The 14677-nt window shown below is 39.3% G+C and overlaps 2 protein-coding genes across 7 annotated transcripts in view; one reads left to right on the top strand and one right to left on the bottom strand.

Moving 5' to 3' along the window:
- The window catches only part of LOC110988785 (pseudouridylate synthase 7 homolog), a 59987-nt gene that overhangs the window by 23832 nt on the left and 21478 nt on the right, over nt 1–14677 (bottom strand). The window lies entirely within an intron of this gene.
- LOC147799405 (uncharacterized) lies at nt 107–12627 on the top strand. Its single transcript, XM_087136257.1, has 3 exons — nt 107–1222; nt 4655–7973; nt 10035–12627. Exon 2 carries the CDS (start codon nt 4844–4846, stop codon nt 7922–7924), a length of 3081 nt encoding a protein of 1026 aa, XP_086992383.1. The 5' UTR covers nt 107–1222; nt 4655–4843; the 3' UTR covers nt 7925–7973; nt 10035–12627.

The following is a 14677-nucleotide window of genomic DNA, read 5'->3' as shown; positions in this document are numbered from 1 at the left end:
GAAACTCTTACTTTTAGACCTTTGGCAGACTCAGGTTGACCACACATCATGTGAAATGGAACACTCCATTTGTCAATTCATCACATTCTCCTTTCCAATGCACTCACACACATGTACATGTACTTTACTTTTGTTGCAGCATCATCTGATGGCAAATGCTACCTGGGAAATTCCAGAAATTAGGGGTCTAACAGAGTGACATTTTTGTGTCCCTGTTACATCTGACCTTTGTTATTTGACATGGAAATATCACCGTAATAGATTTCAAACTACTGTACATGTATTACTACCATATTTGTTCGGAAGATAATTTGCATTAATTCGTCACTCTTGGAAACTGGAAAATGTGTTCTGAACTTACAAAATCATCTCAGATGTGACAGGGACACAAAATATAGACTCCTAATATCTAGAGTTATCCACCTTTCAGAAACGTAAAGCAGAACAGGGGTCTGTGTGTAGATGTACCAACCAGCCTGCTTTCCCTAGAGCAGGCCACGGTACATAATATCTAGGGGTGCTATCACAGCATCAGGGCCAATCAGCTAATTTCCCTGACTTCCTTGCCATTCATCTGGGCTTCAACACATAGACCGAGTCCCATGAGGTCGCCCTAGCTTGTATGGTAACAAAAGCCGGGTTGCTATTTTTGGGCAAGAAGCCGAACAGTGCCAAAAATGTGACTAACACGTCAAGCACAGACCAATGATCACTGCACTCTTTTCCCAAACTTCAGTAACACACGCTGAATCCTTGAAACAAAGACATCTCGATGATTGATCATCACCTGAATATTGCATTGTAGATCTACACATACTTTACTTGGATCGAGTCAGAACTTGGAAGAAGTTGAACCCTTCCACGAGGGGCTGTATTAAGGGAAGTGTGGTTTGCGTCTGTGAGCATATATAGCGTAGTGATTCACTCTCACATTATCCAACCCCCTCCTCCCCATTTCGCCATATGGTGCAGCTGCCAGTCTGAAGTACTGTAGGCAGACTCTAGTTCTTCCGCAGGCCATGTCTAGTCGTTTTCTTCTGACTTGTTAACATGGTTAAGTAAGCAGTAGCAAAGCTTGTCCAACTGGGACAGAATTCACAAAATCTGGAGGATTCTCAGACTGGAGTACTACAAACTACTGTACACTGAAGAACTACTGGATTTTATGGATTACTTAAAGTACATGTAGATGTACAACATTCAAACCATCATTAAAGAAAAGGTAGGCGCTAGTATTTCTTAAATTGTGGCAAGTACCGGTATTATGCAATTGTTTATCAAAAAAGATTCGATGGAATCTTCTAAGATACTGTACCTTTCATTTTTAGTCAAATACAGGTACATGTATGTACATGCAGTATGAGTTGTGAAGTACATGCTTGTCCCTAAGAAATGAATTCACTTCAACTGAAGTGCACATGTACATGAACATGTACATGTATGAACCAGTACATGTGCATACACCTGCATGTACAGTGTACATGTAGGTAAATGCAGCCCCTGAGGATCATCTACTCAGTGACAGCCAATGAGGGAAATGAATTTAATGGAGTAGCACCGATTTGCACTGAGCTGAAATCAAGGTTCATATAATCTTCAAGTATGGGCCAAATGCCATATCACTGTTTCTCTGGAACACTGCATGTCTAAATCTCTTTTCTATAAAGTGTACAAGTATGTGTACACTGTAAGTTAAGTATATATAAACTGTATGAGAAATGATCCAACAAAATAAAATCCAACTGAAATCTAATTTCAACAAAACACGTAATTTAGGTTTGGGATGTTGAAGGTTTCTCAAATTTCAATGTTTTAAATAAATTCAATAAAGCACTGAACAAAAGTATATAAAAAAAGCAGAAGGGCTTGAGTGCCGAAGTGTGATATCATATGAACCAGGAGGTGTAGTGGAAATGAATGTAAAGTGCACGTTAATGGTTCACGAACTGGTTCTTAATTGCACTAACACCTTTTATACCATATAATGTGCCTGCATGACTACTTTGAGAAAATTATGAAACCGCTACACAGTTGCCCAAGTTTCTGTTTAAAAATGTTATTCAGCTTAAAAAAACTGTATTGTATTTATTATGTATTTCAAGAAACTGTTCAACTAGCTTTTCATGTATATGAAGACTACGCCTAGACTGCAATTATGAAATTTGCCAATGGACCACAGCGCAAACTGAGTTTATCTAATGGATAAATACTCATCCTGATTTCTAGGCCTTCCTTTTCCATTCTTGTTGACAGCCCACGATGTTTGTTGTAAAAAACTGACTGTTTAGGGGGAGGGGTGCCACCTTACCACCCCCCAACAACACCCATGCACACACAGGTACATTGTATGAGTGTCTGTGAGCAGCACAAGTTGGACAATCTTTAGCCTGTGTAGTAACCATGAAAGTTGGACAATCTTTATACATGTAAGTATGTACATATGCATCTACAGCTCCTAAATTATAGCTCGACTGAACAGGAAATTTAAAGATTTATGTTTATCAGCTTCAATGATTGAGTGGCAAACTTTTCTGCAAAGAGTTTTTCATGTACAAACATGTACATGTATACATGCATCATGTATGTACATGTACGTGACCTCAAATGCATGTAAAAAATTATCACAAGTTAAAACAAAAAAGTAGGCGTTCAAAAGAATCTCAGACAATGTACATGTACAGTAATCAACATAAACCCTCAACACATGGACCACAAATAGTACAAAACCTTTTGAAGGTTGACATAGTAGTATTCAACATCAGATTGTCGGGCATGTCAACAGTATTTTCCTGAGCTGGCAGGGCACTGGAAAGCCAGTAAACATGGTAAAATTTGACCAAAATATGCATCAGGTTTTCAGGTGGTCATGAACACATACATGTACATGTACTAGTACATGTACTAGTACTAGTACTAGTAGAAAAGCTAGAACTCTTTCTCAATTTCACTCGCAAGTATGGTACATGCACACATACAGTACATGTAGAGTAACGTAAGCATTTAAAGTACATGTACATGTACAGTGTACCTGTGCCATGAAGTAATATTCATTGTACCACTGAAATAGCGGTAATGATATATCGGTATCAGCATTGGCACATGTACTGTACATCCTTCTAAAAGAGTATCAACCAACCCCCTAAAAATTCACTTCAAGTTCAACCACTTTCCAAGAGTTTTCACCCATCAAAAGATGCTTATCATACCTCAGCACTGCTGTTTGGCCACAAAGACATGAGAAGATAAGGAAAAAAACAGGCCAAAACACAGATTTAACATTATAGTGATAATTATAAACATAACACAAAGTCCTATAACCACGGTAATGCAGAGAGTGAATGACATCACACTTATGAAAAAAAGTGGTTGTTATCCATGGCAGATCTTTCTCATGCACTATCAAAATAACTGCATGTGGTACTGTGCAGCTTCATGGTGGCCCCTCAGATGTACCAGTACATGTACACTTCTGATAAGGTACATGTAATTCGTAATAGTGTTCAAGGATATTCACTGGTTCATCTCAGCATCTGATGGTTAATGACATATGCACATGTAAACGTGTTTTGTACATGTAAAGTCACTATTAATGTAGCCTTTAAACGAGATGAAGCCCAGTCAACTGTGTTTAGTTGAACTAATGTGTAGCTGGCAAATGAGTTTCATGACCTCCACACCTTTGGAAATACAAAATAGCGGTCAATATTTGGTTAACACTGCATGCAGGCATCTGAATATATGCAGTACATGTGCATGTACATGTAGCTTCAGATTTTCAATTACCATTAAAATTCTGTTTTCCTTAAACATGAGCAATTAATTAATAAGCCTCAGAACATAAACATGAAGCAGTACATTTAGACTGATTCAGGCTTAATATTGGTTTCATCTTGTGCATCCTATGACCTTCCAATGCTTAGTGGCTCTAAAGACAGATCTGTCAACCTGACAGCCCACACAGAGACTTGACAGTGACTTCCTGGGAAGCTCTGATAAACTTTTAAGCCCAGATTTTCGCCTCTTATTACTATTAGGCTTTTACGCACAACCACACCACAGGGTAATTTAAAACACTTAAGTCAATATATTTAGTCACTCATCAAGGTACATGTACATGTATGTGCATACGTGTATATACTGAACTTGCTGATCTTTACGGCCTTTAATTTTTTTGTATTATTCAACATTTCAAATAAAATTTGATTTCATACTTATTACTCCATTAGAACTCTGAATGACTAATAAGCCAAAACAGTCAGCTACAATAACTGCCATTTGTTTCTTTCAATGCTCTAGGATTACATAAGAGCTTTACATTTGACTCTCTTGATACTTTTCGTACTTTTCAAGAGTTTTTTTTGCCTTGTATGGGGGGGTAGAAAAATTTTCCAGGCCACTTACTTTTGTAACTTTCTAAATACTGCTTAATTCTGAACAGCTCACTTAATACGGCCATTCTCCAAGGAATTTATATGAAGCTATCAACCTCTTCAGATTCTATGAGACTTTAAATTTTATGTTTTGAGGATAAATTTCCCCGTACACCTAAATCACCTCAATGGTCAAATGACCGAAAAATTATGCCTGCAGTATGGAAGGCTTGTATAAAATGTTACTCCCTTGCGAATAACAGTCACTTTCTTTCTCTTTGCAGTTCAGTGTTCCTTAACATGGTCAGCAATCCTGAGAGGCACCCAGCTCCACCTACATAAGCGGATGACTCATCAAAGCAATCTTGTGCTCTGACAATCTATTACCAGTGCTGAACAGGAAACTTTTATTACAACCAAATCGAGCAACTATAAACAGCACGAGCAACACACATATCACTGAGTGAAAAAAAATGGCAAGGCCTCTTGACTGGAATGTTTGTACAGTACTTTTACTTTTGGGCCTGGTTTTAGTGATCAAGGCACAAACATGGCCACATCAGCGGTACTGTCCATGTATTTGTGCTAGGCTGTCGTCACCAGAGCTGACTTACGCCCTGGGACCGGGGGCATACAAGCAGGTCGACTGCAGGTACCTCAATGTGAATGACGTGCCCTCCAACATCCCCCGTGACACCCAGGTCCTCCTCCTCAGCCACAATGCCATCCTCAACATCTCTGACAACATTGACTACTTGTACAACCTGCGCTACCTGGATATCTCCCACAACCACCTGAATGGGATATACCCTGACGACATTCGCGGCAACCCGCGGCTATCCTTCATCAACTTTGGCTGGAATGACATCACGTACATTACACCTCGGGCATTTCGCTTCATGAAGAACTTGAACCACTTGATCATGACCAGCAACAAACTGTCCTACATCCCCGAGGCCATCTCCAACTTGTCCAGCCTGACCATTCTAGATCTCTCTGAGAACACAATTCAAGGGGTATACATAAACTCTTTGGAAGGCCTTCCTAGTCTGCAGTTCTTGAATCTTCAGGATAATCACATTGATGAGGTAGCCATCGGCTCATTTTATCATGTGCCCCAACTGATGACTCTTCACATAAATGGAAACATGATTTCGTACCTTCCCTCTCAAGTCTTCAACAGTTTATCTCTCTTGGAAGTTCTTTCACTCAACAACAACTTGCTCCAGACTCTTTACCCGGGATCCTTCCATGCCTTGTACAACATCAAGACGATTGATCTTCATGGCAATAAACTCGGTTATTTGAATCGGGCGATCTTCCATGGACTGAATCCCTTGGAAAACTTGTACCTCAATGACAACAACTTACGCCATCTTCCGTCTACTCTCTTCCAAGGTCTTTACAATCTCCGGATATTGGATATATCGGGCAACAGACACATTGGTACAATTCCATATGGGTTGCTGAATGGGCTGCACAACCTTCAAACCTTGACAATGAGTAATGTGCAATATGTCCCAGAAGGGGTGTTCGCAGGCCTCACAAAAATGCAGTCCCTGAAATTATCCGATAGTAGCTTGCCAACAATCAGTGCAATGCTCTTCCAGGATCTCTCTAACTTGCAGATCCTGGAACTACCTAACAATCACATTGCTGTCCTTCAGCCCAACTCTTTCAGTCAGTTGTGGACAATGACCACCCTGGACTTGTCCAACAATGATATCAAGTCAATCAGCAATGCGCCATTTTATGGATCAAATTTAAATGCTCTCACCACTTTGTATCTACAGAACAACGTAATTGATAACCTTGAGGAGGGTGCTTTTGCCAATATGCCACAACTACAGGAGCTGCGTCTGGACAACAACAACATTCCCATCGTTCGGGAAGGCATATTCTCTTGGAGGACACAACTGCGTTCTGTCACGCTTGACCACAACCGGATACACACCATTGAGGAAGGTGCTGTACGTGCAATGTACCGCATCGACCGGCTTACTGTAGTTAGCAACTTTCTGAGCTGCGACTGTCACTTGATTGCCTTTGCCAAGTGGTTCCAGCAGAACTGGCGAAGCGTAGAGCAGGCAAATGAAGTCTACTGCTATGCCCCACAAATATATAACAACAGGCGCCTCATTGACATGATAAACAGCCCAAGGAACCCATTCCAATGTGTGTTCCCCAGAATTTCAACCGAGCCCAAAGTCGCAAACCTGACCAAAATAATCGGTGAAAATGTCTACCTACACTGCCATCTCATCCCTACGGCTGTAGCCACCCTGACATGGGTGTTCCCTAATCAACAAGAGGTGGATGCCCCATCTTTTCCCCCTCTCATGAACCAGACAGTGCGAGCGCTGACTAATCACTATGGCACCCTCATCCTGTACAACATCCAGAGGAAGGACACCGGCTCCTATAGATGCAAATCTACTAACACAGTTGGCGCCGACTCCATAGTCTACCACGTTGAGGTTGTGGAGGCAATACCCACAGCTCCTCCTGCCATGACAACAAAAGCTGTTTATCCACCAGGTTATCCCCCTATGACCACTCAATTTGATCAAGGCACAGCAAAACCTGGGATGACATCTCCAAGGCCACAGCAACCAACACCAAACGCAGGGGAGCCAACAAATGAGACCATTACCACATGCAACCCAAACCCTTGCCAAAATGAGGGATCTTGCCGTGAAGTACCAAATGAGCAAAATGAAGACAGTATGGGCGTCAACAGCCAGGAAAGTGACGAATACAAAAAGGATATGCATGTACGCTGTGTATGCCACAAGAATTATGGTGGCACTCTGTGTCAATACCGTAAACCTGATATGCCAAAAGAGGTAACGGTAATTGCCTCTAACAAGAACTACATCAGTCTAACATGGGAGGGATCCGGTGTGCAATCTGTACAGGGCTACCGTGTCCTTTACAGCATAGTGGGAGAGCGAACAGTCATCAAGAGCGTTCCCATACACCCTACAGTGCAGAGCTACACAATGGAGGGGCTGGAGACTGGTATATCATACAAGATTTGTGTGGTGGCTTTCAACCAAGGTGGGGAAAGCGCAGTCGGTGAGGAGAACTGCATCTGGGCAGAGACCCAGAAGGCCACGCAGCGGACCAACTCCATCTTCAACACTCAGCTGCTGACCATAGGCGGCAGCTGCTTGGCAGTGCTTGTCCTCCTCATCCTGATGGGGTATGGCTACCAGAAGATCCAAGAGAGGAAGCACAACAAGCAGGCCTTTGAGGAGCCCCTAGTCATGCGCTCTAACAGGTCACGTGGCAGCTCTATGGCTGACCTGTTGAGAAAAAGCCTGCACACGCCCATGCCATCCAACTCCACCTTCTATCGCAACTCGGACGACCTGATGCTGATCGACCTGGAGGGCTACCCAGAAAGACAAATGTACATGAATCCCATGGAATCCAGACAAAGCATGCATTTGGGAGAAGGACCACTGAGGGACTTTGTGCCAGGGGAGCCTGAACTGTTCCCAAAGGGCAACAAACGAAAGACTCTCAAAATACAGGACACACAAATGTGAACTGGGTGTTGGATATACAACGAGAGTTTCACATTATAAAGTTAACCAGGTAGGTGTAAAAAAAAATACATGCAGAAGTACATGTACATGTATACGGTATGTACCAGTGCATGTATTTTCTAATACAGTGTATCACCAATAAATCATCAAGGAGAGGTCACTTTCACAGCAAATGCTTACATTACCTCATTCACAAGTCGGTCATACTGAATTAAATGAGAGGTTAACGTTTCATTTGAGACAGCGAAAACAGTAAAATTTCATTAAAAATTAATCATAACAATTTACACTGAAAAATTATCTAAAATTTGTGATTCATTATACATCGTATCTAAATGTTTAAGTAGCATTTCATAAAACACACAAAAAAAAACAAACAAACAAACAACAGAAAGTGAGGCTTTGAACTTAACATAGTCTGGCTTAAAACTATGCAACAGATGACACTGAGTAAGGTAGATTCAGGAAACAATTAAAAATAACTTCCCCATAAATACGGTCTACTGGTGGATTTAGGGGAGGATACAAGTACCAGGGGCTGAAAATTTTGTGTGAATAAATGAGTGCATTTTTCATGGTTCCAAATCTCATTAAAAACATAATCTAGTACCCAAACATTTAATTGCAAAATATTAAAACTAGAGAAGTAGCAAAGTAGCCTCTTGACGTGAACGCTTGGTGGTACACAAAATGATAAACTGCAAAATTTCCTTTTTAAATCTTTGTAAGATTTCAGATGCTTTTCATTTGAATCTGCTTGAAACAAGCCTCTATGGTGCAATTTTTCTATTTAAAAACCAAAAGAAAAGTTTTCCTTCCTTTGCATAAATTTTGCATTTGAATATTCAAATTCGAAAAATAATATTCAAATATTTGCCAATCGATCCAATATTTGGTTATTCCAATATTCGGCACAGCCCTAATCAAAAGGCACAAATGTGGATCCACTGCAAAAGCAAAAGTGCACTCCGCAGTAAACAATATTTTCTATAGACTAGTCAGATCACCACATATGCACCGGTAACTGCAGTGGCACAGCACTCACATGCACATTCTTCAGCTTGACACACAAATACATGTACATTGGGAAATCATGACACCCTACTGTCACAGAGGCATGTAACCGCGCACAACCTGTCCACAACCATTGTGCCACTGGAGATATGGGTTCTAATTATGTTGTCGAATTACACTATAGGCAGTGAAGAGATTTATCATGAGTGATGGAAGGATTTATTCAAGCAGTAATTTTTTTAACATGTATTCAGGCAATATTTCATATTGTTTCCATAGCATCTGTCTCTCATGATTATTACATGTACCACTGCATTCATAAACAACTGTGTGACATTTCCAGGACCCTTTTGTGCCCTTGTTCATGCAACACAAATAATTTTTTTTCATTATTTTCAAGAGGGGGCATCTCAACAAAAGGCCTACATGTAGGAGTTTTACTGCCTAAAAATAATTTCTAGTTTCCAAATAGTTTCCAAATGACACTAAGGCTAAAATCACCTTTTCAAATCTGCAGCTACATGTATCTTAAATTATAGCAAGGGATTCAAAGAAAGTATCCACACTAATAAATATCTAATTATAAATGAAATGTACATGTAGGTGAATATAATCACTTGAGCACGGAATGACTGTGGAAGTGCAGTTTAACAGGGTCAATTTGAGTCATGACCACTTGACTTTGATGACCACTGGTCACTTTTCCCTGTCAACCTGTTCATAAAATAAAAACTATCCTGTGTAGGCCTATCGGGCAAAATCAACTAGTGGTTGGCAAATGGTTGGCCCTTAAACTTGAGGGATTTCAAGTGCATTCATTACAGTCATTTTTTCTTTCAAAAAATAAACATGAGAAAGAATAAGATATCATCAAGTTATTCTTAAAAAAGTAGCTTCTGGCTCGATTTCTTGTTTAGTAAATAAAACAGCACCATCTACAACCGGTATTTTGGTATCTTTCAATTCACACTTTCCACAATGAAGAAATATGGTGGTACATATACATGCACATGTGCAGTACATGTGTATGAAAGTGTCCATTTTCTAATGATCTGCATGTGTATGACAACTGTCCATTATTTCATTGCCGTTATAGATATGTCCCGATGCTGCCAATATTTGCTGCAGAGTAAATTCTGGATGCGATATCTGATCAGTGATTAAGGCATGTGGTCACCAATCATCGTGCTTAATGGATATGGTGTATCGCTCATCTTATCTGGTGCTGCAAATATCCACCTACTACCTCCATCGGTCAGACAACGTGGAACAGTAAAAGTATTTGCATTTAAACATCCTCCATCAGCCAGGATATGGACCAGAAATTTGATGTTCTTTAAAACAAGGTACTGATACTCCGGAAATAAAGCTTTAAAACTGAAATTTCATGCTGTACCATTACCTTTCTAATGAACAGTTAAATCAGTTTAAATTTTAACTCTAACTTTAAAAATATTTCCTTGTACCTTTACATCATCCACTGTACATGTATGTGTATTTTGTCAAATAGTTTTACATTTTCAAAAGCAACATGTGCACTAATTTAGTCTTCTGGCTGGGTTACATTAATTTGTAAATATTCTTATGTGTAAATGTATGTGTATGTATGTACTGTAATCCTTAAAATTACAAAGTGTGACATGAAATGAATACCATATTTCATTGAGGAGCTTTGGTACATGTAAATGTACGTCTCCTATTAGCTTTATCAAACTTGTTTTCAACAAAGTATAGTAGTTATTGGCTCCAATTTCAGAAGAAATTATGTTGTACAGGTACATGTACATCCAACAAGTACAGGCAATTATCATTTTGTTCTTTAAAAATTATGATCAGCAATTACTCCTAAGCTATGAGGTGCTATTAGTTTCATGGTTTTTCTGCTTGAAGGGATGAGAAGCCTACACACTTAAAATAGTCTACCACTAGGCTCTATGAGATACATGTAGCTACATGTAGTTTGATACTTGAATTCTTAATGTCCCACCAACCAGACCTAGACACTTTCCTAATCACTCAAAATAGCATACATCCTGAGGTTGGTCTGCCAACTGTGAGGGGGCAGGGGAAGACCCACGTCATTTCCGAGACAGCTCACACAAGGCCCCAGGCACGCCTTTGACTACCTTTAAGGTTGGTCAGTCTTTAATCATTTTGTCCTTAGCACCCTCTTGTCAAGTAATAAATTTAATGAGTGTGTACAAAGTGTGATGGGGGCAGAAAGGGGGACACACCTTACATGTACATGTTCAAGTACATGTACAGTGTATGTGTAACTGTGCTTCCGTGATCACCAGTCATTCAGATAATTGGTCAATACCCCATATACAGTATGACCACAATTTGTATGAGTCTGCAAACATGTACATACAGGTACAAGTACATGTTGTTGAAATTAATTTAACCATGGTACAACTGATGAGAAAAGAGCTGTTTACGGGTATGTATGCCGAAAAATTCTGATGATACCGATATCTTGCAGATGTGAAGTTTGTACATACATGTACATGTAAGAGGAATGGGAAATTATACATTTATTGCCACTCATACATGTTTTGTCCTATGTGTACGTGCACATGTTATGGGGGCCAGAACAGCAGTGTTTGTCTTTTAAGTTCAACACCCCGAACCATCTTACACTTGAGAATAAATATGTCGGCTACACTTTGAATGAAACGGTGGAGCACTTCATGTTCTTACAACATGTACAAAGGTGTATACATTCCCTTTTGCAGTCAAATTATGGATGGAACAAAATTAACCTGTCAGTTTTTACACTTATATGGACAATTTTTATTTCAAAGCAGAACACTTTCTGGTCTCCAAACTGATACACATGACAAACAGGTACATGTACAATACAGCGAAAAATCAGGAAAACACTGACAACATGATGGTTACTTACCAGCCCTTTTATTTTGCTTTGTGTCATGCATAAAAAATGCCTTGAACTTTAAAGCATTCCTCAGCAAAGCACCGTGTTTCGCACATAGTGTATGTGGTACATGTACACGTACAACATGTACCGTACATGTATAAATCAGCTTCCCAACGGATAAGACTTAAAAATATCTCACAATGTATGGACAATTTTAAGGGGATCATTTCTTTAGCACATAAGATGTGCATGTGTAGTACCTGTACATGTGCTAAACCATAATAAATACTTATAAACATGATTAAGAAGCATACAGACTGACAAACTCAAATTTCTGCTCAATATGTACATGTACACCTACATGTACATACATGCACATGCAAGTGTACCCGCACATGTACATTGACATTTTGGGGCGTTAGCGGTAAGGTACTTGTACATGTAGGTAACTAGGTATTAAGAACCTTGCCTTGGCATTTTGCAAAAGGATTAACAGTAAAACAAGACTTTAATAGGCTCTAATTCAACAACACAATGCTCCCACTTGTTCTATTTAACATACCACATATAAATGAGTCCAAACTGTGATCAAGTCAATCCGCAAATAATTGCATCTAATTTAACCCGAGTCTTCGTTTAACTGGTTTAACACTCAGACGGACAATGTACCAGTAATTCTGTGTAGGGATGCTCCTCATTACCAGTAATGGAGAGTAAATTTCCCTTGCTATCAATAAATGGAAGCCTGTACATGTACATTTTCATCAACCATGTTCCAAGCTAGACTGTTCATTCAATCATTCAATTGAGAACAAGGGGCACTGATGGCACAAAACTTTTGACACTGTCTGGCCGAAAGTTTGACTCTGACGAACAGCCTTGTACGTGTAACTGATAAATGAGATGTGTCATGTTTCCTGTATTTGTACATTGACTATGCACACCACATTGTACATGTACAACCTCAGCATTTACAAGTACACTGAAACTTGTATTGGTGATCATTCAGTATAGCTCTACATGTTTATGTGGGCACATTTTTCTAATACAAGTACTCACAGTTCAGACTGACAACAGACCATACTCATAGGGGCCTAAGTACATGTAAATGCATACCTGCCAGCCTGTCCTACTCCTTCCTGAGGTCAGACACCACCACATAATAGATTAGACATTTAAATGAACTTAGGGCTCATTCAAGTACCTTTTAATCTATTGTGCGGTATTGCCTGACCTCAGGTAGGAGTATGATAGGTTAGCAGGTCTGTAAATGATATAACTCCTTTAAAGGCATTTTTCTCCCCTTATAAGGATACCGTGCACAATATGGGGCCGATGGGTACCCCCCACATGTCCAATTGCTACACACTCTAGACTATTTTACCTAACACATCCTCCCTATGTCTGTAAAGAATTCCTGCGATTCCGATCAAACAATGACCAACACAAAGGTGGGGTTTGCTCTCTGCCCCATATCTTGCATCATATGCTGATACGATCCGTGGCACACTCTCTGTACATGTTGTGTAAGATCACCAAAATAATAGCAGTAAGCAAGAAAGAGGCCAAATCAATGATCCTAACATGTCTGTTGTTCAAGGTTTTTAAACTTGTTTGGGTATGGCATGTATCAATGGTTTGCGAAATTAAAGACATACATTTTTAATTGCCTTATTAGATTTTCATGTTAAAACTTCTTGTGAGTGTAAAATCTACATTTGGAACTCAGCTCCCTTTAAAGTGTCAATCTCCATCTACATGTACATGTGGTTCTGGTCCCAGCTACACAAACATGTACATATACGTACCGTGTCTGTATCAGTAAAGTGGTATTTGTCTTCATAAATAATACATGAAAATTTTGAAAAAAGAGGGAAAAAAATATGGGTTCTTATTCCTCGGGAGTTTCTCGGGAGTCAATTCTATTGACTGGATTCAATCATTTACACCGATATTTGTGCTCAGGTTTCTAATACACACAGTGATTGTTTTACTGAATAATGATAGCTACCTACATGTAGATTGCATATGTACAGTAACATATCATTTACAGATAGTTGTACAGAAACTCTGTTAAAATTTCAAAGTAGACAGTTGAGTTAAACTGTTGGTAGTGAGTTATATTAATTGTGTAAAATGCATATTTGGAAGTTAAAATGCAAAAGCCTGTCTTAATTTTTGCTTTGCACATTCCTGTGAAGAAAACACAAGCTAGTTCAAAACTTGCCTGTTGAGTGTCTTAGTTGATTATGACCTTTCATTGTGCTTGATATTTTGCACGGAGGAGCACAAAGCAATGGCATTGTTATTACTATTATTTTTTAGGGAATCCCACTTAATAGGGAAGTATCTGTAAATATTTCTGAAAAATCAATCAGTTGCATCAGCCTGCCAGGAGCAGGCCCTGTGAATCAGTTGAAATATTTGTTAATTTTTCTATAAATATCAAGAGCTACTCCTAGGTGTATCTAATTTTCCCTGCTTGTATATTTTGGCACTCATGTTTTTACACAGAATGCCTGATGAGCATAATTGTATGGTTTAAATTGTACAGGTATATAAATAAATATTTGAATGTGTACATGAATGCACACACTCAACAGAGTTTGATCATGCTGAGTTTGTAAAAACGAGAGCCCACAGACTGACCTTTTTGAAAAAAAATGACTCTTTCGTTTTAGTTTTAAGACTAATATGACAAGAGAAGTACATGTAATTATATGTACTTGATTGCATTTGATATATTCAGGTACACCAGTAAATAGAAGGTGCAACAAAATTATTCTCACATACATGAATGAAGTGCACAAGAGGTACATCAAGTCATGAAGGAGCAAACCTCTAGGAAAATCACAGAGAAC

Source organism: Acanthaster planci, linkage group LG04 (assembly GCF_054643075.1).
Source record: "Acanthaster planci isolate LZ-2023a linkage group LG04, COTS_SCS, whole genome shotgun sequence".
Classification (NCBI taxonomy): domain Eukaryota; kingdom Metazoa; phylum Echinodermata; class Asteroidea; order Valvatida; family Acanthasteridae; genus Acanthaster; species Acanthaster planci.
This window is presented reverse-complemented; position numbering and strand designations above follow the sequence as displayed.

What these genes read in the sequence shown, in the direction of transcription:
- LOC147799405 (XM_087136257.1), top strand. Translation starts at nt 4,844, where the DNA reads ATGGCAAGGCCTCTTGACTGGAATGTTTGTACAGTACTTTTACTTTTG.